Source organism: Ovis canadensis, chromosome 22, assembly GCF_042477335.2.
Source record: "Ovis canadensis isolate MfBH-ARS-UI-01 breed Bighorn chromosome 22, ARS-UI_OviCan_v2, whole genome shotgun sequence".
Lineage (NCBI taxonomy): Eukaryota > Metazoa > Chordata > Mammalia > Artiodactyla > Bovidae > Ovis > Ovis canadensis.
The window spans coordinates 32,395,634-32,423,388 of NC_091266.1; the positions used below are offsets into that span (position 1 = coordinate 32,395,634).

The 27,755-nt window shown below is 44.5% G+C and overlaps 1 protein-coding gene across 50 annotated transcripts in view; it reads right to left on the reverse strand.

Moving 5' to 3' along the window:
- The window catches only part of SORBS1 (sorbin and SH3 domain containing 1), a 233,151-nt gene that overhangs the window by 40,559 nt on the left and 164,837 nt on the right, over nucleotides 1-27,755 (reverse strand). For 28 of the 50 annotated variants that reach the window (XM_069568110.1, XM_069568102.1, XM_069568093.1 and 25 more), the window contains 7 exons: nucleotides 21,335-21,382; nucleotides 21,087-21,216; nucleotides 18,844-18,958; nucleotides 12,476-12,559; nucleotides 7,896-7,961; nucleotides 7,210-7,311; nucleotides 3,032-3,081 (listed from right to left, as the gene is read on the reverse strand). In XM_069568110.1, coding sequence (XP_069424211.1) covers nucleotides 3,032-3,081; nucleotides 7,210-7,311; nucleotides 7,896-7,961; nucleotides 12,476-12,559; nucleotides 18,844-18,958; nucleotides 21,087-21,216; nucleotides 21,335-21,382 — 595 coding nt within the window. The remainder of the gene's footprint in view (nucleotides 1-3,031; nucleotides 3,082-7,209; nucleotides 7,312-7,895; nucleotides 7,962-12,475; nucleotides 12,560-18,843; nucleotides 18,959-21,086; nucleotides 21,217-21,334; nucleotides 21,383-27,755) is intronic. The other 22 variants (XM_069568141.1, XM_069568135.1, XM_069568140.1 and 19 more) reach the window with 2 other exon arrangements.

The following is a 27,755-nucleotide window of genomic DNA, read 5'->3' on the forward strand; positions in this document are numbered from 1 at the left end:
GATAAGGAATCATGCTGATAAAATTCTAAACTGCAGTCTGCTCAAGATGTGAAAGTGGATTTAAGACAACACCATCACTTCTTACAGACTGACCACAGAATTTTTGATTCTGGGCCATTCGGTGACTTGTCTTTCTCTGGTGCTTAGGTTAAGTCAAGTCTTGACATTTCTTTCACATGTGATTCGCATTCACAAGCTGCCTGCCTCAGTGCTAAGCAAGCTGGATTCTAATTAACTGAGATTTATAGGTGCATTCATTTATTCAGCAAACGCTTACTGTACATTTTCCTACATGTCAGGCCCTGCACTCAGGCTGATTCACCCCCAACTGCAAACACCGAAAAACCTTACTCATTTGAACAAACTGGGAGAGAATCAAGCCTGAATTACTGAAAAGTCCCCACAAGGAAGAATAGCAGGAGGGAAAAGCTCATCTATTTCTGTCAAGATGAGAACTGGGCTATGACTGAAAAACAGAGGTCTCCAGAGACCCATTTCCATGATACAGACAGAAAGTGAAAGTGGCTCAGTCGTGTCCAACTCTTTGCAACCCCATGTAGGCCATGGAATTCACTAGGCCAGAATACTGGGGTGGGTAGCCTTTGCCCTCTCCAGGGGATCTTCCCAACCCAGGGATGGAACCCAGGTCTCCTGTATTGCAGGCAGATTCTTTACCAGCTGAGTCACCAGGGAAGCACAAGAACAGAGCACTTGATAAAGTAACACATCAAACAGCTTTATGTACACAAGTACTCAGAGTGTCTGACAGCAACTTGCTCTTTTAAAAAGCCTGCACGGAGGGGATTCCCTGGTAGCTCAGCGGTAAAGAATCCACCCACCAATGCAAGAGACACAGGTTCAATCCCTGGTCCAAGAGGATCCCACACGCTGAGGTGTGCCACAACTATTGAGCCTATGCTCTACAGCCTAGGAACTACAGCTGCTAGACCATGTGCTTAGAGCCTGGCCTCTGCAACAAGAGAGTGTACCGCAGTGAGAAGCCTGCAAGCCAGAGCTGGAGAGCAGCCCCTGCTGGCCTCTGCAACAAGAGAGTGTACCGCACTGAGAAGCCTGCAAGCCACAGCTGGAGAGCAGCCCCTGCTGGCCGCAACTGGAGAAAAGTCTGTGTAGTAACAGACCCAGCACAGCCAATAAATAAATTTTAAAAATTATATATATTTTAAAAGTCTGCATGGAAACTTCCCTGGTGGTCCAGTGGTTAAGACTCTGTGCTTCCACTGCAGGGGTTGTGGGTTTGATCCCTGGTTGGGGAACTAAGATCCCGCATGCCATAGGGCACAGCCAAAAAAACATTCCTTATGCCTCAATCCTGCTCACATACTATTACACAAATGGTTCCTTGTTTTTTCTTTCTTTTTTTAGTTACTCAAAACAGGAAACTCTAGCATGCCTTTCTTTGGTTAATTTAACACCCAATTTTGAATCAATATTGGTGCAGATGAGAGTTTATAGATGGCACCAGTAGACCTCAGCAGTTCCCTGGGCTAGCATGTCATTGCTCCTACTCTGGCGGTGGCTCTGCCACGCACAGCTCTGGAAGCCAGGCACACAGTACCTTCACGTGCCTGTCTCCTCACCGATAAAATGCAGAATAAAAATAACAACTGATCCTAGAATGCTGAGGACTAAATGAGGTAAAGTATAATACAATGCTAAGCACAAGACTTGGCACACAGTTAAGTGCGCAAACAACCATTCAAATTCTTTCATTCAAGACCTCTTCATTCAAGATCTGTGTTCTTAACACTGACAGCCTGTGGGAGCTGCCTTCTGAATACGTTTAACCTCTACAGTCTATTTTATTCAGTTGCCACAGTTGCCTTTTTATTTATTTATTTATTTTGGCATGTTTTGCCCCTGAAACTATTAGGGGGCTATATGTTATGCTTCTATCAGAATACCCGGCATAAAGCCTTAGATCCATTAGAAATTCACTCAGCCAGCCACCTGAAACACTCACCAACACACCCTAATCCCAGATGATTGGCTTTCAAATGAAACTACTCTTGCAAAATGTCTTCCCTGGCCAGATATGATAGACTGGATATGCCCAAGTGACTGTAATATTTGACCCCCAAATCCATAAACTCAGCATTCACACCAAGTCAGACTTCTATCTGCACAGCTCAACTTTGCTCTGTGCAGAGTTACCCAACCCAAATGGAACAGGGAATAATAGTGGGCCTTTCCTCTCCGTCATATTTCAGAGTGAGATACGGATTATAATCTCATGGTGACGAGAAGCTGCTTCTACCAGAACAGTCCCCAAGTCTACTTTTCGGGTATGGAGTCCTTACCCTCCTGGGGTTCAAAGTTTATTGTAGTCACAAAAATACAAGAGCACCAGTCAGGTATACAGGCACAGAAGGAAGCGCCAATAAGAGGTACCAACACGTTTGTAAGGGGGTGGGGCAACAATGAAACATTTCCAGCTGGGTTGACAGCTGCATAGCAAAGTGTGGAGACAAGAAACCTTGGAGAGGATGTAGGCTGGCTTGGGGGAGGGGAGGAGAGGCTGTAGTTACCCTACGTGGAAGCGCATGGGGTGTGCATTCACCCCCCCAGGCAGAATTCCAAGAACTGGTATAGGGGAATAAACCCGGATCTCTGCGAATGAGACAAGTTGGCCCCATCTTTCCTTGTGACAGGTCCAGCCTGAAGACTTCACCCCCTCATCCCATTCACCTTTGTACCAGATGCACCTTAGTCACACACCCTTCCGCCCCCTCCCCCCCCCCCCCCCCCCCCCCAGGAATCAGCTTCTCAATTCAGACAAACACGCTTACAACCAAAGGTAAAGAAGCCAACACAGGGAAAGGCTTATCAGAGGTAAGATGAATCATCACAACATTAATTTTGAAAAAGAAGAGAAAAAAAAAATTTTAAGACTATAATTGCTACTTATCACCAAACTGTACATCATTCGAAGCCACTAGACTGAAACAAATGAAACACAAGCCTTCCCCATTTTGGACATTTCATACATCAAGCCATGTAAACGATAACTTACTATCCAGGAGGCTCTGAAGAAATTTCTGGAGTCGGGCTGACTGCTGAGCTCTGTAAACATTTAAAAAAAAAAAAAAATTACTTTGACTCAGTTATTTCAAGCCAAGGGGAAAACAGAGAAGTCCCTTTCTTGTCCTAGTTTAGGTGAAGCCCTCCGGGAGGCAGGGAGCCAAACTGAGCTGGAAAGGGCTCAGTGCAGGTGGATGGTGGTGTTCTTTCTCTGGGAGGAGGATTTCTGGGCTTTTGCCTCCCAGGGCTGCACCCAAGGCTCTCTGCATGGGTCAGGAGATGCCCACTCCTCATGTGTATCTCCAGTCGCAGGCCCACTGGGTGGATGGCCCACCACTTCGCAACATGCATTAGTGATATGGACAGCACCTTGCGCCAGCTTATCCCCAGCCCTCGGACCCCTTGCCAAGCCCACCAGGCTTCGTCATGCACCCAAATGCCACAACCAGAGAGTGTCACCCAACACTTCATCAGGTACATAACATACAAAAAGAAAAGCATTTTAAAAGACCATACTTCTAGATCATTCATTTACCCCTGGAAATGGGGAGCAATGTAGTTTCACAAAACCTCTTAATGCCTGTGTCACCAAGGAGGAGAGCGTGTTATCAATTGACAGGCCACTATGCAAAAGGGAGAAAACCAAGAGCTCTATGCAGATAAAAAGCAGCATAATTACAGAGTTTAGGGTGTCTATCATCTTGGAGAAGGAAAGGCAAAGGGTGTGATATATTTGCTTTTAAAAATAACATGGTAGTTGAATAAGTCAATGTACAGCTTCACTTTGAAAGATGCTCCGATGTCTGCTAATGACCACTTCAAGGAGAACAAGCTCTCTGGAAGAGAAGAGGCACTTGGGGAAAGGAGAGAAAGAAAACAGCAGGAGGAGGAGAAGGAAGACCCTGGGAAAGGAGGCAGAGATGGTGGGACAGGAGGCAGCCTTCTCTGGGGGCTCACGCCGGCTGTCCTCCAGCCCTTACCCCCAGTGCTCCTGGGAAACCACTGCTCTCCCCTCCACGTCCAGCCCTGATGCCCACACTGGCCTCTCAAGCCCATCCTCTCCTGGAGCCTCCCTCAGCGCCCGCCCATGCTGGATTTCCATCGTGGAAGAGCTTCGGCACAACCCCACTGAGTCCTCTGGAAACACCCGCTTCCTGCCTTCCCCCATCACAGGTTGTCAGCCAGCGCTATACCTCTGAGGGCTCCCCTGATTCTTTACCGCATAACTCTAGCTCCCATCAGCTACTTTCCCAGCAACCTCTAAAGTGTTTAGAAGCCTGCTTTGTTATCAGATGCACTGACCCTCCCTCAGAGTCTATTCTGGGGGGACCCCTCAGTTAGCTCTCACATTCGCCCCACCTTTCACTTTTCCTTCTTGCTCTGTTTTGCTCTCCTCCTCTGTTCTGTGTCAGACAAGATCCGCACAGGGGGCTACTGGTCCCCCACCCTCTCCCTCCCTGCAATCCTTGCTCCGCTCCCAGGCCTTCGACCAGCATTTCTCTTCGGGTGACTCTGACTGACTTTCAGCGCCCCTGCCTCTCACCCATTTCCAACTGTTGCCTGGATAGCCCCCACATGATCCACAGCCAACACCTCAGAAACACCTGAAACTACCTCCTTCATCTTCCTTCTGCACTGACCTTCTTCCCATCTTTCTTATGTGACATACTGACATCCCCATCCCTCCTGCTTCCTTCCCCAAGCCCTACACCTGTGTCTCCTATCCCTACCCTCAGTTCTTTGTTCTTTACACCAATTAGTTAAAATGTCTCACTGTGGGACTTCCCTGGTGGTCCAGTGGTTCAGACTGCGCAGACTCTGTGCTTCCAAAGCAGGGGGCAAGGGTTCAATCCCTGATCTGGGGACTAAGATTCCACATGCTGTGTGCCCCCATTAATAAAAAAAAAAAAAGAAAGAGAAATAAAGGAAGTTTAAAAAAAAAATTAAAATAAGGCATTGGCTAAATAATTATTTTTAAAAAGTTCTCACTGCAATTTCCTCTGTGAGTTCTCTCTCATATCCACCCTCCCCCTTGCTTCACGCTGGTGCCAGTGGAGTAGAGGCTCTCGCCCCTGCATGCCCAGATCACTGTAGCAGTCTCCTTGTCCTCTCAACTTCCAACTGGAGGTTTTCCCTTCAATTCAGCCTCTTGAGAGTGAGGACACTAAGCTTCCTAAAACACTTCCTGAATTACATCATTGGCTGGAAGGCAAAATCAATCATCCTCTTAACCATATTTTCTGAGCCTCTATAACCCAGGGTCAACCCTCTTTTCCCAAACCTGCCTCCCACTATTATCACCCAAAATGTTCTATTATAGCTGAATTCATCTACTTTATTCCTGAATCTATATTAAATATGTTTATTTTGCGCCTTCTACCATGCCTCCAATGGATGGCCCCTACTTTCACCAGGTACCTAAATTCCATCCATTCCTTAAGATCGGGCCCAGCTCCTAAGTCTCCCTTGATTTTCTGGAAGATTTCCCCTCTCCTGAGCCTTTAGAGCCCACAGTGCTCATTCAGCCCTTACCAGGTACTGCTAAGTACTACTGGAGCTCTTTTATTTATGAGTGTGGCTAGCTGCCATGCTCTTGAAGGCACTGCATCCACTCTTGTGCTGACTAAGAACCTCTCTCAGCACGTCTCACGTGCCTTAGCTAAGGGCCGTGGGTAACACATAACTGAATCAGTGTCAAGATGGCCCATCCATGCAACCTCTTCAGGCCCACCTAGCCACAGGCAGAGCTGTGGGTACCAGACGCCATCTCTACCCAAGGGAGGCTGCCATGAGCTCAGTAACCTTTGCCTGCTGTCCATCCTGGCACCCGTTGCAGAACCACTCTCCCTAGGCTACTTTGCCTGGCTGGGGCTCCCGTCCTGCCTCTTGACTCGCTTCAGGACTTACCTACAGCCACAGTTCTTCAGAACCAGCTCAGACCTCTATTCCCACAAGAGCGACAGCTGCTGCCAGTCCTTGCCCTGGGTGGAGACTCAGCCCCCTACCGTGCCGCACCCCCAGCTCGGTCACCTATCTGCCCGGTTGCAAGCACTGCTGCTCATCTTCTGCGTTCCCCTGGGCCTAACCCCTGGTCCCTGCAGGCTAACTCTTCCTCTGGGGACTCTGGACTCCCCAAAGCTAACTCCTCTGCATTTGCTCACAGTCCCTCCCCCCTCTTATCCTGGTCCCCTTGGCTGTAGACATAATCACCGGTTTCAGTCTCTGGCTCTGCGTGACTTCACACCCAAGTAACCTATACTGGTGGCCTGACCCTCCTTGTCTCAGTTCTGTTTAAGAATAACGTGGTTCACAAGCATTTTCCATGTCTCTTGCCATAGTCTGTGGATGTCCCAGCTTCTTCAGCAGTGTTCGCATTCCTTTTTTATTTTCTGTAAAGATACCCTTTCCTGGTAAGAGTCTCCTTTGTTTTGTCAGGCAGCCATGGGGAGCCGTTCTCCAAACATTTGGTATTTTTCTTTCCCTTGGGAGCCCATTTATCTTGGACTCTCTTTTCTCTCTGACACATCTTTTAATAAACCACACTGGGACATAGCTCCCTGTAAAAATATCAATGCAAGCTGAGTTTCAAATGCATGTGGCCAGGCTGTCTGGCCTCCGGAGTACATTTTTTCATTAAGAACTTTCTGACCTTGCAAATTACAAATACTACTACTCTGACGGTGCCGTCCACATAAGAGGCACTCGATTCACAGCGGCTCTGTTTTTCAAAACGATCTCTGAGGTTTCTTTCTCGCAGGGCTGCAAAAAAATATACGGAAGTTGCCCACAAAAGGCTCCCTGAAAATTCAGAGAAGGTATACACCCAAGAAGGCAGAGGGGAGCTGTAAGGGTGACCCCTTGAAAGCAAAGAAAGAGGATGGTAAGAGCAGGGGAGCAGTTAAATCACCAGCCAGGCTGCATATATATATATATATATATATCTCTCTCTCTCTCTGAAAAATCCCCTGTAAGGAAAATGCCAAGCTCAAAAAAAAAAAAAAATCCAAGCAAAAATTAAGTTGGGGGTAAGGGAGATCTAAACCAGGACTCAGAGAGCCATGCAGCTTAAAAATAACCAGCATAACCATTCATCACCCCGACTACATGAAAAACCACAGAACAAAGAAGAGAGCAAAGGGAACCGAGGACATGAGAAAAACTCAGAAATACCTGTGACAGGTTTGTACTGGGTGCTTTATTAAGCGTCTCCATTTTTTCTAAATCTGCCTCTAATTCTGTTTGGCAGAGGTTGAGATCAGTTTCTAGATTAGTCTGGTTCAAGAAAGAAAAGATGGGAAAGAGCGTTTTAGTTAGGAGGAAAGGCAGACAGCATGGAAGATTACATTAGAAAAATGAGTTTGTTTAGTGTCATACATTAATAAGGCAAAGATGGGCACAAATGAAATACAAGAGCTTACTAGAAAGGAGTTAAAGGCAGGAAAACCGAGAATGCAGCATTAGGCAGCGAGAATGTAAATCCTGTGGCAATCAGAGCTCCAAACGCTACTCTACTTGCTAAAGAGAGGAACTACACATTCCACAAAAACCTACCTTTGAGGAAACACCTATTTTTCTCTTTTCAGAGTATGGTGACTATGACACATACTATATGTCAGTAGAATAAGTAATTGCTTTTAAAACCTCTACATATTAGTATAAGTCTTAGAGACTTTGTTAAACTGTTTTATCCCAAGCCAAAAACAAAAAGTTATAATCAAGTTTTTTTTTCCAAAAAAAAAAAAAAAACGGGGGGGGGGGAGGAGGAGATTTATTAAAAGAAGAACACCCCACAACACACTCACACTAGTCAGGCCAGAGCATACACACAGCCCGCAGGAGGAGCACAGCGGAATTACCTTTCTATCCTCTCTAGGAAGGATAGAGCAGTCTCCAGGAGTATAATCCCATATCTTTTTGGGAGGCTGACGGGAAGCAGAGGAGGAAATGAAGAAATGAGCATAAAGACATAAAGACAAACATGGAGACCGGCTCAAACAAAGAGGGGCAACACTAGGAGAACTGTCTCAACACAGAAAAGTGTAAAAACAGAAGGAGCAGGCACTCTGCCTCCTGAGGCTGCCTGGGGACCCCACGGAGCTCTTGGGAGCCGGAAACGTGAAGTGGGAGGTTTGTTTCTACATCTAGGTCTCAGGGAAATCACTGTTGGATACGAAATAATGAAAACTTTTAAAAGAACAAAGAAAAAGCATTAACACCAATTTGAATGAAAACAGAAACATTTCAATTCCACATTGTTCTTTTGCAACTAAGACTGACACTGTGAGCCTACACTTTGGAGGTAGTCTTTCCCGCTGTAAACTTTATCATGTCTTCACAAATGTGTGAATTTGGAGATCTAACCAAGGGTCGGTAAATGGTGCTAAATGTGCTTTCTGTGATTTGTGGCAAGGAAATCCATGCATAAAACGGATGTTAAATGTTGTGCTGTATAACTAGACAATTTCATTAGATAATTTTTTAAATCTCTGACAGTTTAACAAGACTTGATAACATTGCTGACGGTAGAATCAGACCTTCCATCTCTCTTAGAAGAAAGAATTTCTACTTTGAATTTAAACAGTGAACTGTAAGGTTATTTTCGTTTTCTCCTTTCACTCTCCTTAGAATGAGCTGTATTCCCAAAGTAACAATCTGCCAGGAGAATTGTTTTAAGGGGGATCCAGTGTGGACACTTAGTTGCTTAGTCATGTTCGACTCTGCGACTCCAAGGACTGAAGCCCACCAGGCTCCTCTGTCCAGCAGAATTCTCCAGGCAAGAATACTGGAGTGGGTAGCCAAGCACTCCTCCAGGGGATCTTCCCAACCCAGGGATTGAACCCAGGTCTCCCGCATTGCAGGTGGATTCTTTACCATCTGAGCCACCAGGGAAGCCCAAGAATATTAGAGTGGGTAGCCTATCCCTTCTTCAGGGAATCTTCCTGACCCAGGAATCGAACCGGGGTCTCCTGCATTGCAGGTGGATTCTTTACCAGCTGAGCCACCAGGGAAGCCCCAAGAAGGATCCAGAGGACATCTGGAAGTTACAAGGTACTTCTAAACCTGCAATCTCTTTCCCACTCTGTACACCTTTTCGTTCTGCCTGTTTAGACTTGAAATTTCTTACACAATGACCTCTGAGGACACGAGTTCATTAGTAACTCCTATCATTCTGCACAAATTTCATCATAAACAACTCTGTGGCAGCATTCAAATTAGTTTTAAATTTCACCTTGAGCTTACTTACAGAAATCACATCAATTTTGTCGAAATTTTAGGGGGGAGGGAGGAAGAAGAAAAGGCTGACACCCAGGCCATTTGTAATGAATTTATAGACGAAAAGTAACCTGATTCCAAGGCGCTTTCACCACTAACATCAGCAGGTCAGTAACGTGATCTCGGTATGCTTATATTCTGCAATTTAGAGAGTAAGTGCCACTGACAATTATCACTCATCTTTAAGCACTTAATACACTTGAATCTTATTGGGGATGGAGACTTTCTCAAGTCACTGATGGTAGCCCTACTCATTTACTTCCTGCAAAATATTAAACAGTGCTTACAAATAAAATTAGTTTTAAATCATCTTCCCCGAATGGTCCCTGAAGTCTAAATCAGCTGATACTCTACAATTTGTTAGACCTAAAAGGTATTATAGTCAGGGTTTACTGAAGCTTCAGCTCACTAAATCAGGGTGGCTTTAAGTGAAGGGGCTGAGGAAAAAAGGAGCGCAGGGTAAACATCTACAGTTCTGGCTGGCTTTACTGCTGGGAAGTGGGTCCTAGGTTCACGTGGAATAAAAAGGAGAAACGATGATCCACACGATTTGACTGGAGTTTTAATTTCATTCTGCTCCCAAATAACTGAAAAACCCTCCAAAACAACTTCCATGGTTTATACCCCTCTTATTTCTGTCTCTTAATGGCTCAGAGTTGGTTGGGGTAGGAGACGTGAAGAGAAGAAAACAAATTCTCCCCATCACACCTTCCTCCCAAGCCCTGGGAGTACTATCCAGTCATCAATCTGGTTCAACCAGGTAACAAGCTCACCCTTTTGCCTCACACCATAAGGACCTGTTCATCTCAATGATATTCCTCAGGATATGGGCACTGATTAAGCTCTTCTGGCAAGTCTTCAAAAGTATCATCTTTTATGACTTTAAAAGACTTACACAAGAAGTAGTAGTCCCATTTAAGAAATCTAAGGTCTATGTAAGGAACATTCTGGCTTCAGAGAAAATGGCATTTTGGAGAAAAGTATCTCTAAGTCTTTAAATAATTAAAAGTCAGTTGGGACAACAGGGTAGGAACACAAATTACAGGAAGGTCCCAGAATACAGATGGACTGTTTTCTCAACATTTGTCTGGATTGGCTGTGTGGTGTTCAGACTACCATTTCCCATAGAGACAATTAATTCACTGAGCTATTCACAGAGCCTATCTAGGCACACTGTGACTGAAATGCTGTCAATTGCTAACAGAAAGAGTATTAATTACAATGACAGATTCCGGCTTCATAACTTTCCCTAAAAGTTAATGTTTCAGTAAAACTAGTTATCTGGCAAATGAGGAGATGGCTAGAAATTATAGATTCTCAACAGGGTTTAAAAAATCAATGGTACAGGCTCCTTATTATCAACAATTTAATGCTATGACTTTCTCTTAATATTTGGCATTTTTTACTTTGTAATATAAATTAGTCTTGGCTTCCGCTGCTACTAGGTGTTGTACATGTGTGATGATTCCTCTTCTTTGACTTAAAATATACTGTTTAATTATAGCCTCACCGAAGACTTAAAATTCTGGTTTCCCTCAGGGAAAAAAATACCTATAACTGGAGTTTATGAAAAGTTGTTAGTTATAGCTAATCCTGGATAATAAATTGGATTTTTGAAAAAAAAAATAATAAAGCTAATATCACTTTATTTCTCTGATGAAAGTATGGCATTATTATTGCATGTACTAATCATCGTCTTTTGGGGTGGGGGGAACACATTTCCAAAGGTTTTTTCTATTGTGAGACAACTGAGCAGGTTTTAAGAAAAAGATTAGGATATTGCTGAAGTTCTGCACGTGGAAAAGACTGTGAGAGGTCGACTTCACTGGTGTGTTAATGGTGGACAGCAGAGAAAAAACGGAGAGCGGAGAAGTGAGGTGTGCACCAAAGCTTTGGGGAGGGGAGGAGACTGGGCACGCTTCGGGTTGGATGCGTCCCTCGCTTCTGACCACTAGGTGGCACTGTTCTTCCAAGGCTGCCTGGCTGATAGTAGGTGACAGAGAAGACAAAGTAGGGCTGCCTGTTCCTACAAATGGAGTGTTTACAAGTCAGGTGCTCCTCACTCTGAAAATGCCTGAACATTCCAACAAAGCTCATCATGGCTAAATCAAATGAGCAACTTCAGAGCACCAGCTAAATTCCTCTGTCTTCATCTTCATGAAAAGTATACTATGAAATTTAACATTTTCTTGAACTATAAAGTTATTGCTATCGACTTAAAAAAAAAAACCCACATTATTCTAAATCATGTGATTCAAATGCCAGATTCAATGCTTAAAGTCTCATACAAACATCTAATAAAATGTTTTATTTTTATACACTTAATCTCTCTACCTGTAAATTCTTTCTGCAGCTGTAATAATTGAGACTTTACAGTAACCGAAATTTTAAAGTCAGTTTCCAGTCATGTCCAGTGGAAAAATGAGCTCAGTTCTCCCTTCTGTTTGATACTCCTTTGGGTGCAAGGCCAAGAAAATCCTCCTTGAAGTGCCAAAAATCAATTTGTACCAAAGCCAACTCAGATCCATCACAGGGAATTTGTAGGCTATTGGGCTGAATACTAAGTTTGCTAGAATTCCTAACTCACATGTATAATTTTGGGAAATAGTATCCCTACCTCATAGAGATCATTCCTTAAAAGTTGCCTGTAACAGGGGAGCATTCTCAGACCACCTGTGCACAGAAAGGCCCTCTTCCTTTTGCTTTGTCCCTTCTGTTACATGTATGTTTCTAAAATTTCTATTTAAAACAGGGACACTGCTGGCCTTTCTCAGTGTATACGCTTTTTCCTGCTTGTCTTCAGCACACTGTGAAGCCTTTGTTCAAGGGACTGAACCGAAGCCTGAAATAATGCAGCCTACAAGGTGTGTGACATTTGTTGCTAGTGGTGAGAGGTCCTAAGACAAGCAATGATTTAGCCGTGTCTCCCTGAAATCTTCTAGCAAGAAACACTTCCCAGAGCTCACTGTCCCTTCTTGGTGAAGTAAAGCAGTGGAAAGCTCACAGGTTGTAGTGAGAACAGACAATCCCACCACTGACAGCCAACAAAACTCTTTCCCACTTCCTGAACTCTTTACAAACAGATCTGGTTCTTTGGCAGCAACAATGCATCAACAGCATTATTTAAAAAGGTGTCTATAACCACTGAAGCTATTAAACTTACCGGTTTCCCAAACTCCAATTCCGAAAAGAATTTATACCAAGGTTCATTCTTTAAATCTATCTCTTCTGGGCTTATATCCCGACTCTATAGGGGTTGGTGACAGGGAAATGGAAGAAAGAGAAGGATAACATTATGCAGAGATTACATAGGAACCGGCCAGTAGAGATGCAGTGGTTTCCAGAAATATATAGCACCTGCATTCAACAGCAGCAATCATCTTTTTTTTTTTTTTTAACAGACATGAGCAAAATCAGGAGCTGAAACGGGCAGGAAAGGATGTGTTTATGAAAACAGGCACACTGAGGTAGGCAGCAGTGAAGGAACTGTTCACTCGTCCCCAGGCAGAGGGACGCATATGGAGAGCACTGTACCCCACGGCTGCCCTCTCAACACATCTGAACACGGGCATGACAGTTTTCCTTAATTGTCAGAGTGGTGGGAGAAAAGAGAGCCCCTCTTTCCTCTTTCCAAAGAGCTAAGAGTTACAAGCAAATAACCTGGTGAACACACCAAACATTTAGCCATCTACGCCAGATGAGTAGAGCAAACACTTTTTATGGGCTAGTACGGTTTTAGTGCTTATTTGCAAGGCTGTCTTCAGGTTTTCAAAAATCAACAGCAAATACTGACACTTTTATAAAAGCCAATTTGTTAATACTGCATCTTTAATGGCACATGAGTAGGTGAGAAACCAGTCCCACACAGAGTAAAGTGAACGATGATGGAAGTAAAAACAGAAGACACAAGTGAAAAAACATTTTAAACAAGCATCCATGGGGGATGAACACAGACAGATATACCTTGTGCTTTAAGAGATAAATGTTAAAGAACTGGGGGGGGAAAAAAAAGGAAAAAGCTGAACAAGACAGATAACAGTACAACACGGGGGAGAAACTTCTGGGTTATGTTACAAAAATAAGTTAGCTTTCTCATCTTATACAGCTCTAAGAGGTAATTCACAGACTGATAATTTGATTCCTTGGGATTTCATGTTTCGTCAAATATTTATAAAGTTCTGGTACCTTGCTCTGTGGAAGAGCATATGTTTCTGGAAATAATTAGTTGGAAAATGAGTGCCTGGAAAGCAAATCAGTTTCCCTTTAATAAACTGGAGATATGATCACATCAGATGAAAGTGTTAGAGGCTCAAGGCTTAATTCTTATGTGTATATGTTTCAAAAAAGCTTAATAGTCACAGAAGAGAGAAATGGTGATATCCTGACAATATGAAATAGAAAATATACATTTCCCATTGAGATTGAAAACATCGTAAGAAACATGCCCTCGGGGCCACAACACATAGAAAGGAAATCGCACGTCCTGTGGACACATCTCCAAGTGACTCCTTCACAAAGCAGTTCCTCTGGACACATTTTTCTTAACATTCAGGTAACGGGGCTTTTGCAGCTTGTTGAAATGGCTGTAAACTTTCTTAGCAACCTTCACCAGTCTCTAAGATCCCTAATAAAGATCTTTACTATTATTTCTACTTTTGCTTTAAACCGAGGAAGATCTGATAGATAACTTTTCTTTAACTGAAGTTAACTGAATAGTAGTTAGTTGAAATCAAAGGAAAATGTGTATTGAAACATTCTGTCCTCTTGCATCCAGACTAAACCTTCCTCCAACTGTCTTTAGGGGCAGAGGAGCTTAAAATCTGGAGAATGTGTGTTCCATCTCAGTGGATTCTGTAATTCTGTAAAATACTGGAATCTATATTTATTCAGCGAAATGAGGTGCAATACTGACAAGGACACCACCATTTAGGAGGGTCAGGTTAGACATGGGGACAGCCTAGGTCCTTGTATGATGGGGCTTCGTGAAACCTATTTCATGTTTATTACTTTAAAAGACTACTTATGAACTGCTCCCTGGGAATAATTTGGTTTTGTTTTCTTTTTCTATTTAAAAAAAATAAAATGTACCAACTTTTTCAGAAAACTGCCTGAATGTCCTGGTACTCAGTTCTGAAAGAATCAACCCATTTTATTGTCAAAGGTTGTTCACAGATTGTTTTATTACCAAGGTTAATGATGGGTTGAGAATTGAATCAGGAGGCATGTCAACCAGCTTGCACCCAGAGCAGCCAACCTTAGCCCTTGGAGCTGCCCAGCGAGAAAGCTAAAGAGGTAATAAATACCACGCAGCACTTGATTCTGCACTGCAAACTCCTTTCTAGGTCCAAGCACAGAATGGACAAATAGGTGACTGTCCTTCTGGATGGTCCCATCACTTCATGGGAAATAGATGGGGAAACAGTAGAAACAGTGTCAGACTTTATTTTTGGAGGCTCCAAAATCACTGCAGATGGTGACTGCAGCCATGAAATTAAAAGACGCTTACTCCTTGGAAGAAAAGTCATGACCAACCTAGATAGTATATTCAAAAGCAGAGACATTACTTTGCCGACGTCTAGTCAAGGCTATGGTTTTTCCTGTGGTCATGTATGGATGTGAGAGTTGGACTGTAAAGAAGGCTGAGCGCCGAAGAATTGATGCGTTTGAACTGTGGTGTTGGAGAAGACTCTTGAGGGTCCCTTGGACTGCAAGGAGATCCAACCAGTCCATTCTGAAGGAGACCAACCCTGGGATTTCTTTGGAAGGAATGATGCTAAAGCTGAAGCTCCAGTACTTTGGACACCTCATGCGAAAAGTTGACTCATTGGAAAAGACTCTGATGCTGGGAGGGATTGGGGGCAGGAGGAGAAGGGGACGACCCAGGATGAGATGGCTGGATGGCATCACGGACTCGATGGACGTGAGTCTGAGTGAACTCCGGGAGATGGTGATGGACAGGGAGGCCTGGCGTGCTGCGATTCATGGGGTCGCAAAGAGTCGGGCACGACTGAGCGACTGAACTGAACTGGGCTGAACTTCTGGATGGACAGCAGGCTATCTGTTCTGGCAGGCAGAGCAGATTTCACAAAGCCAGGCTGAGGTCTCTGCGACAGGGAGCTATCTTTTCCCAGCTTGGCAAAATGCTCAGAAAAGGCAGGGGACTCAGGAGGAAAATGCCTGATCGCTCAGAAGAATAGTTCTGCTGCTTGGATGGGAGCTGGAGACTAGCTTCAGACTGTAATTAAAGAATTTGAATGTGGCGTGTTCATTTACATGGCACTTTGTTATACTCACAGATCTTTTTTACCCACATTATCACATGTGACCCTCTCACTCAATGCTCCAGTGAGGTTGGCAGGCCAGATAATAATTCCATTTTACAGGTGAAAACACTGTGGTTGTTCAGAAAAGTTAAGTGATGCCCCCAGACATAAGGCAGTGTCCGAATTTGAACTTGGAACTCAGAAACCTTCCAATTCCTAGTCCAGTGCTGCTTACCTTTCTCATCCTCCCCAGGAGAAGGGGGTGGGGCTGCTGAGTTTGCAGATGATACCAAGCTAACATAAGGGCGAGGGACAGACTTGAAAAGTCAGGAAGGAGCCCAAGGTGACTCTGAACTGGGAAGAAACTAAGTTGGGTAAATCCCCATGTTTTACACTTCCAAATAAATATTGTGTTTATAATAGTGATTTTTATATTTGTCCTTCTCACGTTATCCCTATGGGAGCAGGAACCCCAACATCTAACCCAGGGCTTGGGACATAAATGTTAATTCTACAAGCGGACGCTTGAACAACCTGGGCCTCAGGGATGCATGCAGTTGAAAATCCAAGTATAATTTACAGTATAATTTACTGGCCTTTAGTATCCAGGCTTCCTCCACATCCACAAACTCAACCAACTGCAGTTGTGCAGGGCTATAACATTTACTACTGAAAAGAATCCACAATTAGGTTGACTGTGCAATTTTTCCAGCTGGAGGTGCTTGTGTCTGCTTAAGCCTGTGCAATTCAAACCTGTGTTGTTCAAGGGTCAACTGTACATATTTACTGAATTGAATTGAATTCAGTTCTGTAAGGGACTTGGGAGGGAAGTATGTAAAAGGACCACAGCCTGAAAAACACCTATTTCTCACAAAGCAGGGGCCAACCAGTAGCTCTCCAACTCCAAGACCAGAAGAAAATGGGCTCATACGACAATAAGAGGGAGGCCAAACAGTAACAAAGAACTTCATATGAGTTTGTCAAATAGCTGAACAGGTCACCATGGCTGCGAATCTCCTGCGAATCTTCTGAAGGTAGCACAGTGTTTGTCTGGGATTCTGTGGGTTTGCTGCAGGGACAAGATGAATGCTAAGGCAATCTTCAGAGTCTACGCTTCAGCCCACTGTGCGAACAGGACAGATGTGCCTGTGAGGTCCCAGTTCAAATTGCCAGGCTTAAGCAGACACAAGCACCTCCAGCTGGAAAAACACTGGGGGGAAATAGGGATTCTCCCCCATAAGAAAAAGATGTGCCTTTCTGGGAGAAAATTTAGATCCTCTATGTGTCTCTAGTTGGTACACTTATTCACAGCTAACCACCACAAAAACGTGTGTGTGTGCTCATGTGTGTGAATGTGGTGGTGGTGGTTGGGGAAGAAGGGGCCCCTCAAATTCTGGCAAACCAAACACTGAAACCAAGAGGCGGGACTCACACTGAAACTCCCATTCCAACTTTCCTGTTCACGTGGCAAAAACAGCAGAAAGAAAAATTCAAAGATGAAGGAATGATGCCACCTCTGTGAAGAACAGACTATGAAAAGATGAAGATTCTCTCTAAAATGAAAAACTACTCTTTGGGAAGAAACAGCTGGACAGCAATGTTCCTCTGCGGCCGGCCTTGGGTATTATGTCCTAACTGGTTGGCCCAGGCCCTGGTACAGCCGGAGGGGCTTCCTGTGTGGGAACAGCCAGAGGGTGCTTGACCATCCACGCATACGGTCATCACAGCTCTCCAAAGTGGGGCCCGTGGGCAGAGGGAACTACTTCTCAGGGTTTGTGAAAACAATATAAATGCTCCCAAGGACTATGAGATGGAGGATACTGTGACTGCTGTGGTATCAATGAGCACAAAATTATGGATTTGGGGTTTTCTTCCCCCCTAGTTTTGAGTAGTGGTCAAATTACTAGGAACCAAGGAAGGGAAGAGGAAACAAAGGAGAAATTAATAATAATATCGCCAAAACAAAAGCACACAGGGGCCTACAGAGTCTGGAAGCACGGAAGTGTACGGATATGTGATGTATGTCCCTTGCTTGTTATCCAAGTATCAGGAACATATTCAAAGGACATCACTTTCTTTCTAGGAAGACCTGTGTGGAAGGTTACCTTCCGTGTTTATTACCTTCTCACAGAGAGAGAACCTGCAGCGAAGGGAGGAGACAGAGGCAAAATTCTCCACTCCTCTCAGAACTTTTTGCTTAAAATAACTTTGGTGCACAGTAAATGCTGGAGAATGACAACTCTGAAGCATTTTGGTGAACTGTTGAACCTTTTTTCCTAACTAAAATTACTTACCCCTTTGTGCTTTTAAAGATGTCACCTTTGTATTTTAGTAAAAGTCAAATCAATTATTCCTTAAAAACATGTAGAGCAAAAGAGGCGGAGGGAGAAGAATTTGAACCCACATTTCAGGGGCCTTCTTATTCTGGACTCAGTGTGGTAACCGCATTTTAATGAGAATCAATTCCCAGCATGACAATTCCCTCCTGCTAGAAAGGCCGGAGGGCTGCAGGGTTTATGGAGCCTTGGAGGTCCCTTTAACCATGATCAGAATTCTGAAACCAGCTTGTTCTAATGAAGGGTGAATAAAAGGAAGTGTGACGGGCAGATATGAAACTCATCAGTCTGTAAAAATTCTCCCTTGTCTTTACAGGGTGGTCTCCTTTGCCCATACAGGCCATTCTCCCTACTGATAACTGCTTGGAGATGTGAACTTGTGTAGGAAACCACAAATCAGATGGAACATGCAATGTGTCCTCTCTATTCAACTTGTCAGAAAAGGAAGACCTAAAAGCCATAGTCTAACAGCCTGGGGCTTTTTTTCCCCCCAAGTAACATCATCATATTAATTATCTGGTTTTTAATGATGTACTTGTAACTTCAACAAAATGTATGCATGTTCAAGTAAGAGTCACCTCTAAAACTACAATTTTAGTCCGGTTAGTAATAAGCCTGATAAACGAATGGTTAGATGTTTTTTTTAAAAAGCAGCAAAATCAACCTTTACACTAGCAGACTTAAAATTAGTGAAAATCACGCACAAAAAGAGCAACAAAGCCACAATGAGAGGATTCTTTCAATGCAGACTCTCAGCACTTATTTTGTGAACACCTGCCAAATGAAAAGAGTAAAAATACTTCATATTGCCACTGTCTTCTAAACAAAGCAAGTCTATCTCAATGGAGACAGAATGTAATCCAAGCGCACAATGCATCCGGATTAAAGAACTCGGGCAGGGCGAGACAAAAGCACTTTAATATGCACATTACCATCTTTTCGTTGGTCAGAACAGAGGACTTGCCCGGCTGATACTCGTAAATGCTTCTGGGCTCTGCGCGGTATTTTCTTGTATCCACTTTCTTATCTGGGGGCTCCCAGTCAGTCCTGTAGAAAGAAAATCCTATTAGAGCTATTCTCATGAAAATTGGCATCCAACTGTTCTGACGACTTTGGCCGACTGTAGTTTAATCAAGGAATTTTTATATCCGAGGCACAAAATGGGACTCTGCGCAAAGTGTTCAGTTGTGCTGCTTTCCTTCTTCAAATAACCAGTTAGATCCCTGTGTTTGCTTCACAAAAGGCTTGAGGTGTCCTGTACTCGCAACCAGGCACCGGGAAGCAGGGGGACAAGAAAGGGAAGAAAAGCAGCAGCTGTAGCTGCAAAGTGTGCTCTGGAAAAAATCCTTCACCTTGCTCTGCTCTCAGGGGCTTATCACCTCCCAGACATGCCTGTACTTCCCACTCAGGCTGGTGCAGTGAGAGAGAATGCAGAACCCGGAGCCAGGCAGCTGTGGCTCCAACCCTACTACAGCCCTTGCTAGCTGGCTCTTCTGGGCCAAGCACTCAGCCTCTGCTGAACTCAGTTTACTCAGCTGCTAAGTGCGGTTGTTGCAAGGATTAATGAGACCGTATGTCTCAGCATGTAAATCACTTTGCAAGAGACCAGGCCCACAGTAACCACTCTATAAACACTTTGGTTTGGTTTTGTTTGTTTTCGGGGGCACCGTGTGGCATGTGGGATCTTAGTTCTCCGATCAGGGATTGAACGTGCGACCTCTGCACTGGAAGCATGGAGTCTTCACCACTGAGCTGCCATGGAAGTTTGAAACGTTACTTGTTTTTATAACCATGTTCTTCTTCCCTATTCCACACCCTACCCTGGTAATCACCCAAACTGCAGCCTTTGGCACAGGTACTTAACCTGATCCAGTGGGGGATTTCAGAGGATACATGAAGCCTTGGAAATTACTTGCAAAATTTTCATGTAGGCACATAATTGCGTTTTGCACTGTGATTATAATCAGTTTTTCCTGCAAGGCTACAAACTTCTTGAAGGCAGGGACAATGATCATGTGCGCAATGTGCCTCATAGCATCTTGTTCAATCGCACACAGAATGCACCCAGTAGATGCTTAATGAATGCACTTGTAAGGATTTGCAGGTACACCCAGCCTTCCTTTCAGATTAGTTATCAAACTCTGAGGCAGATGTCACGTACATATACGTGGGATTTCAAAAACAGCCATTCATTTGTCATGAAGATGGAAGAAGTTTGGAGGTATGAAACAGTGTATATTTAAAGGGAAAATAATTTTGTTTAGCCAGAACCTATTTTGGGTTGAGAAGTGTTAGAAAATGGAGCTGGGAGATGCCTGGGACACTGGTCCAGATACCCTGGAGGCTGTTCCCAAGGGTATGCTGCTGCTGCTGCTAAGTCGCATCAGTCCTGTCCGACTCTGTGCGACCCCATAGATGGCAGCCCACCAGGCTCCTCCGTCCCTGGGATTCTCCAGGCAAGAACACTGGAGTGGGTTGCCATTTCCTTCTCCAGTGTATGAAAGTGAAAAGTGAAAGTGAAGTCGCTCAGTCGTGTCCGACTCTTAAGGACCCCATGGACTGCAGCCCGCCAGGGTCCTCCATCCATGGGATATTCCAGGCAAGAGTACTGGAGTGGGGTGCCATTGCCTTCTCCGCCCAAGGGCATAAATAAGACTCAGTAAAAGACAATTGGGTCATTTAGTGTGGGCATTAACAAATGACAAATATCATTTCAACAGTCAAGCCTTATGTTTTGATAATGTGTTGAAATAAAGAGATACTAAAAAGTGTAGCTTCATTTTAAAATTATATTCTCTGCTATGGGCCCCATCAGTATGCATAGAGAGTATTAAAACACACGACAAATCTTATAGTTCAATATTCCTCTTGTGAAGAGGGAAAGAGTGATGATAATTATTGTCAACGTTATTTAAGCCCATCTGATGAGCCAGGACTACAGGATATGTTACATGCATTATCTTGTTTTATCCTTGCAGTATCCAGAGGAATGTAAAATGTTTCCCCATTTTACAGATGAGAACATTGAGAGTCAAAAAAATAAATCACTGCTAATAAGTGATAGAGCAGGGATTCGAACTCAGGTCTGCTTGACGCCTGGCTCCAACGCTGCCTGACTTAGAGAAAGAGATTGTGTATTAGAGCCTAAAATCATGGAGCTTATGAGAACACTTACCTCTCTGGGCTTGATTTTAGCGAGGAAGAGCGGGTCGGGAGGGGAAGTGTGGCCGACCTCTTAACTACCTTCTCACCATCAATGCAGCTCATCTCACTTTTTGAGCGAGGCACAGAAAGGGGAGATTTGGCTGGAGAATGAAAAAGTGGGTGCAAAAGACTTTTAAAATGGATGAAAACAGGAAGATCCTTCCCTCGTCCACCACCCTCCCTTCCACCCCCACAACCAAGAAATTCTAAGCCACTTACTGTCTTCAGAAAAGGAATATCGAGGAGAGTATAGATCTGAGTCATCATCTAGTGAACAAAACAAAACATAATCAGGAGACATCCGGCTCAGGTTAGAGAACTGCCACCATCCTACACCAACCGCTGTCCAGCCACACCTGGGAGCCCAGAGAAGGAGCCAAGCACCAGAAGCTACACCATGGCAAACCACACAGTTCAGAGCTGGGTTTGGAGAACCCACCCAACAGAACAGACCCATAGTCAGAAAGGTACACTCACAAATCCTGGGGGAGGACTGCCCCTGACACCCAGAAACGCATGGGAACCAAGAGCCAAAGGTCCTCTCGAGAGAATTTCCACAAGCAAAGCTGGCCCCCAGCCTGGCTGAGTGGGAAACAGGCTGAGATGGATGCCTGGGTGTTGGCACTGCCTCTGGTCTATGCTGCTGAGTTTCAGAGTCCCCAGGCCTGCCCGGTGGGATGGGGAGGCCCCAGGTGCGGTTTCTAGCTGCCTGGCTCAGCTGTGACTCATTTCATATGCTAAGGTTCCATATATTGAGTTGGCCCCAAAGTTCGTTGTTTCTTCCATAACAGCTTATGGGAAAACCTGAATGAACTCTGGGGCCAACCCAAAACAAAATCATTTAGCAAAGTGGTAGTGCAGCTAAGAAAACAGTTTGAGAAACCCCCTGCCATCATTTGTTTTGATTCCACTATAAACGAGTCCCTCGAATAGCCTTCCTTCCTTGGAACCCCACATGCCCTTGGCAGATCCACGCATAATCTACTCTGCAAAAGTGCCACTTGGGGTCAGTGTCTAAATTGTGACTCTGGATTGAGTCAAACTCACGCAGGTTTCTGCGGTGGGAGATGGCTCTCCAAGGGTGGGGGTGGGGTGGGGTGTGTGTGTGTATCTGTTAAGTCACCCTATGGACTTTAGCCCACCAGGCTCCTCTGTCCATGGAATCCTCCAGGTAAGAGTACTGGAGTGGGTTGCCATGCCCTCTTCCAGGGGATCTTTCTGAGCCAAGGACTGAACCCTTATCTCTTACGTCTCCTACATTGGCAGGTGGGTTCTTTACCAGGATTGCCACCGTAAGCACAGGTCTCCAAATAAGCTGAACACCGACCCGGGCACTAAGACTTGCAGAATCAAGACTTGAACCCTTTGTGGACATGGCTGCGCGGAACTAAAAACGAGACCACAGGTACTCTCACTGGAACAGGTTTTTCAGCTGGGACTGCCCTGGAAGCCCAGGATATTTAGTCACTATATCCATGATGATCCCTCCAAAGCATTTCTCCAACAAGAGTTAGGCTGAAATAGCCTCTTGCATTTTCTAATAGCTCACTAACCTGAATTCAGAATTCATGAATGTGAAATAAAGACCCAACTCCTCTTAAAATCAGTACAGCTTTAAATAACAAAGCACGAGAACTAGCTTACAAAGACAAGTCAGAGAACCCAGTATAATATGTTGGTGGCCAGTCCTTGTCTCCATGTTAAGTTTCAAAGCCGAAAAGGCAAGAATATTTTATAAAATGTACATAAAGCTAACACGGCTATTCTTTCCAGTATTACTCAAAAACAGGATCTCTATTTCCCTTCCTACCTCCCCTCCCCTCTCACTATTGTATCTGTCCCAGGTTTTCCAGCTCCAAAAATGGAAAGGTTTTGGGTACTGAGATGTCTTTTCTCCTCCCTCCCTTCCTCCTTCTTTTTGCTTTGATATTGGCTAATTCTTATCCTTAAAGTTGAACAGAGCTTAAGGTTCTTCTACCAATATAGCTAGGCCTTTCCCTGCTATAAACTGAACATGAGAGCTTATTTAACTTTTGAAAATAGGGCAGAAGGGATAAAGTGGGATCCAGAAATAGATGTTTCGGAGTACTCTTCTGAAGACTTCTGTGTTGCCTGCTCTTGTGTGTTTGGCTGCTTTTGTTTTTCAATAGAGCTTCTGATTATTATACAGATAAGAGACCACAGCATCAAAGAAAACTAAAAATTAGCTTTGATTGTAGTGATTTGATTGGAAAAATGGTGCCTGCCAAATGAGAAATTAGCTTAGTTAGGAACCAATGTAGGTATTGTTTAAAATCCAGCCTAGCACTCTAGCTCAAAACCCTGTCTATCTTTGAATCATGGAGAAGTTATAACCTAGCAACAGATGATAAGGTAAGGGTTAATTTATAACTATTATCTGGTTCTAAAGGTAAAAGCAGAGTTTTCACGGGGGAAAAATAGCATTTAAATATTCAAGGCTTTTTCTTTTTTTTAATTCTCAGCTTTTTAAAGATTTTTGCTCCCTAGAGCTTTCTAATGTGGAATTCTAGAACATTTGTTAAAAGAAAATGAGAAATAGTTCTGAGATGGAAAACAAAAAACAAAAACAAAAGACAGCATGGCTGGGGGAGTTAATCTGTGTATTTTGATAGTGTGAATATGGAGGAAGGGGATTTCCCTGGTGGTCCAGCAGTTAGGACTCAGTGTTATCGTTGACAAAACCCTGGGTTCAATGCCTGGCCAGGTAACTAAAATCCTACAAGACGCACAGCAAGGCCGGAAAGAGAAGCAGGAAAGAAGAGGGGTGGAAGGGGGTGAAGACAAGAGAGAAGTGTGAATGCCTGAACATTCTTAAAGCAATTTCTTTATCTGGTATAAGCGGAAAAAGAAATCTCCTCCATCTCAAGGTAGCACAGGACAGGGGCATCTCCATGAACAAGCTTTTCATTTTTCCCAGTGTCCATGGGATCCACCTCCGACATGTGGATTTCAGTTCACTGACTTTCAGGTGGGCAAATTCAAGTTGCCCAGATTCATCTGAACATTAGTAATATGGACTAGTGCCAGGGGGGTGCATAATTTATTCCCTGAATTTTTGTCTTGCAAATCTAACGGAAGAAAACTTTACGTATGTTTACGAATAAAAATAATAGGTGCTCCCATTATTAAATGCCTAATAGTAACTGGTCATTTACTAATATTGCCTCACTCAATCCTTGGAAAAACTCCTGGAGGTATGTAAGTATATATCTCAGAGACAAGGAAATTAGGGCCCAGGGAGGTTCTGAAAATTTGCCCCTAGCACAGCGTGGAAGACAAAGCAAGAATGCATTCAGGTCTTTCCAACCCCACTTCCCTACCTCTGCTGCTCCTCAGCCCTGAGATGATGATCAGACTCTGTTGTAACCTTCAGCCCAGCCTCATCTGCCTGATTCCAGGGAGAACTGTAGCTATTCCACTGTAATAGAATAGACTCTGTATTGAGGAGGAGGCAGGGGAAGGTGTTGTGAAAGTCATACGCTGCAGTGCTGGCCTGGGTGACTTCTAGCCCTGGAGGCCTTTGCTCTTATATTTTCCACATCACCCCTTCCCTGGTGACACTTAAGCAAGTTTTTTGAGTTACCCCACCACCCGTCTAGCTTTCTTCCTGCTCTTCTCTAGGGAAATGGGTAAAACTGAGTCACGCTTGCTACATCTTCCACTTGCTGCTTCTTGTACCTTCTCCTGGCAGGCTATGTCTATGCTGGGACAGATGGGGATGCAACTGGGTGTAAGGCTCACCTTCTGCATTTCTATACACCGGAGCCAGCCAAATGTGTGTGTGTTTAACCATAGTTAACACACACTAAACGAAAGAGCCAGCCAAATGTGTGTGTATTTAACCATAGTTAAGACACACTAAACGAAATGTTTCTCCAGTTTATGAACACAGATATTGTCTATGCATGAAATCCTGCTTTCACTATTTCTCCAAGTCCTTTCAAAGAAAGTCCCAGTGGGCTCAGCGGAGCTGGATCTTGTGATTCCTGCTAGTGGTGGAGCCACATGCTGTGTCCCCTAGAGCCCCAAGCAGCAAGCATCAAATCTTGGCAGCGGACACCAGAACTCCCTGTGCCAGTGACTTGCAGAAAACTCTACCGCTAAGCAGTATTTACTGGGTGTGAACAACTCACCCCAGGGCCCTGAAGACCCCTGCTGGGCTAAGATGTTTACACACCAATGGTTTCCCTCTGGGCTTTGGCAGTTGTCCTTGGAGGCTCCATTTGGGGATAGCTACTCTCCTAAAACTGCCAGGAGGCACATAACTGCCTTTTCAACCACAGTACTTTAAATAGACTAAAAAAGATTTCCTCTGTCTATTTTTTTAAGAATTTATAATAATCTTAAAGACACTGGAGAAAATGCTGGTTGTTCTATTTAAAAAAGTATGTAATTGACCAAAATGAGATGATGGGCAAAAAGCACTATTTGCATAATCGCTTGCCTATATCAATTAAATTTCAATTTTATGCATTTCTTAGGCTTTAAACTTAAAATTATTTTTCCCATTATCAGTGGTTCATTTTTAACTCAATCTTTTCCCACAGCTCAAGTTAATTCTTTTTCCTGCTTTACCCCACACACTTAAAAGGAAGGAAAAAGGAGTTAAGATAGACACAATGCACCCACCCAACAAACAAAATGGTCAAAGAAAAGCATATACAGAGGCAGGTATACAGTCTGGGTGGGACTGGGGAGCAAGAATAAGAAAAAGGAGAAGTAGGGCAGGATGGTCAGGAAGAGTCCAGGGGGCTTGGGAAAGAGCCCCAAAGCTGTCTATGCTCTGAGTGTATGTGAGTGTGCTAAGTGACTTCAGTCGTGTCTGACTCTTTGCGACCTTATAGACAGTAGCCCGCCAGGCTCCTCTGTCCATGAGGTTCTCTGGGTTAAGAATACTGGAGCGGGTTGCCATGTGCTCCTCCAGAGGATCTTCCTGACCAGGAATCAAAGCTGAGTCTCTTACATTTCCTGCATCAGCAGGCAAGTTCTTTACCACTAGCACCATCTGGGAAGACCCAAGTTCTGGTTAGACACAATCAAATTCTAAATAATGAAAAAAGATCAATATAGGATACAGAGTAGCTACAGAAGACAAACTTGGGGGGAAAAAAAAATTGAATGTGAAGGAGTAAAGAGAACGAGGTAAAACAGGACAGGAGCAGCCAGAACAGGAGTCTGAAAGGGCCAGCGGGCTAGAAGACGACTCACCGGCCTCATCTCTTAAGGCATTCGTTCCTCCCTTGAGGACGGAAAGGGACTAACGGTTACCTCGCTCCGCTATCTCACCAGTCAGACTTCTGCACTTACTCAGTGGAGGCCTTCTGGGCAGCTCTAGTTAGGGGACCAAAGGTGACCGCTGCGAGCACTCAGCTCCGCCTCTGGGCAGTACTCGCTGGAGCTTGGGCAGAGGATCCTGGCCAGCCACCCTCACAACAGAACCATTTGCTCGAACTCAAGCAAAATAAGGCTATCCTAAGAAATCCTGAAAGGCCAGTGGAGGATCATTTTAACTCAGCTATAGATATGCCTAAGAAAATAAGCCTCCTAAATCCTTGCCTGAATGCATCCTCATCTAAGAATGGGGAAAAGGTCAGTGAGATGGATGACTGTGACATGACAAGTCCCCACAACCTGAGGATGCCTTGAAGTGGGGTCTGGAGTCACTTCACCAGGAGATGGCAGTGGCCACCATCAGCCTGACAGCCTGAAGACGCACCCACAAGCAAGGGGAAAACGCTGGTCTCTGGGACTTCACCCTCGGCTAGTATAACAGCCCTTATGCTGACATGGTCAGACGGGTTCTCACTGGCCATGGACCACATGCTAACATTTCAGGTACTTGGTTTTGCTGATCTGGAGGCATCATTTGAAAGTATCTCCCATCTTCCTGACATGAAGCATGTCAAGAAAGCCAACATCATCCGGCTACATTCAGAGCAGACAGGCTAGTTCTTTTCAATCAGTATTCCCCACTCTCGTTCTGTATTCAAATCCCCCAAACTGCACTGGCAAGTACGTGCTTCCTTTTGTAGAGGGTGGAAAAGGGGGAGGGGGTCCTCCTCCACTGCAGTGGTCCCCAGTCCTGACCACGTGCCAAATCACTCGGGGAGATCTCCTAACCTCATATTCCCAGACACCACCCCTGGAGCTGTTGGCTCAGCCAAGTGGAGCATGACTGACTAAGAAGCAGGCCAGTTGGATGCCTGAGTTAGGCATCGGAGAGTCCTGGCAAAGGGGACAGCCAAGAACACAGAGTGCATCAGGAAAGGGGAAGGAATCCACAGTGTGAATAAACACCCATGTCTGGGGGGCCCCAGAGACCTGGGTTGAATTCCTCACTTTGCCACTTGCTGTGAGATCTTTTACAAATTGCTTAACCTTTCGGAGCTTCACGCCCTCACAAAAATGAGGACTTAGCTCACGGAGCTGCTGGGAGGATGAATATAATATGAGATAACAATTGTGATGCAGCCAGCATGCAGCCTTGTATTCAGTAAGTGAAAACGGAAGTGTTAGTTGCTCAGTCATGTCCAACTCTTTGCGACCCCAAGGACTGTAGCCCGCCAGGCTCCTTTGTCCATGGGGATTCTCCAGGCAAGAATACTAGAGTGGGTTGACA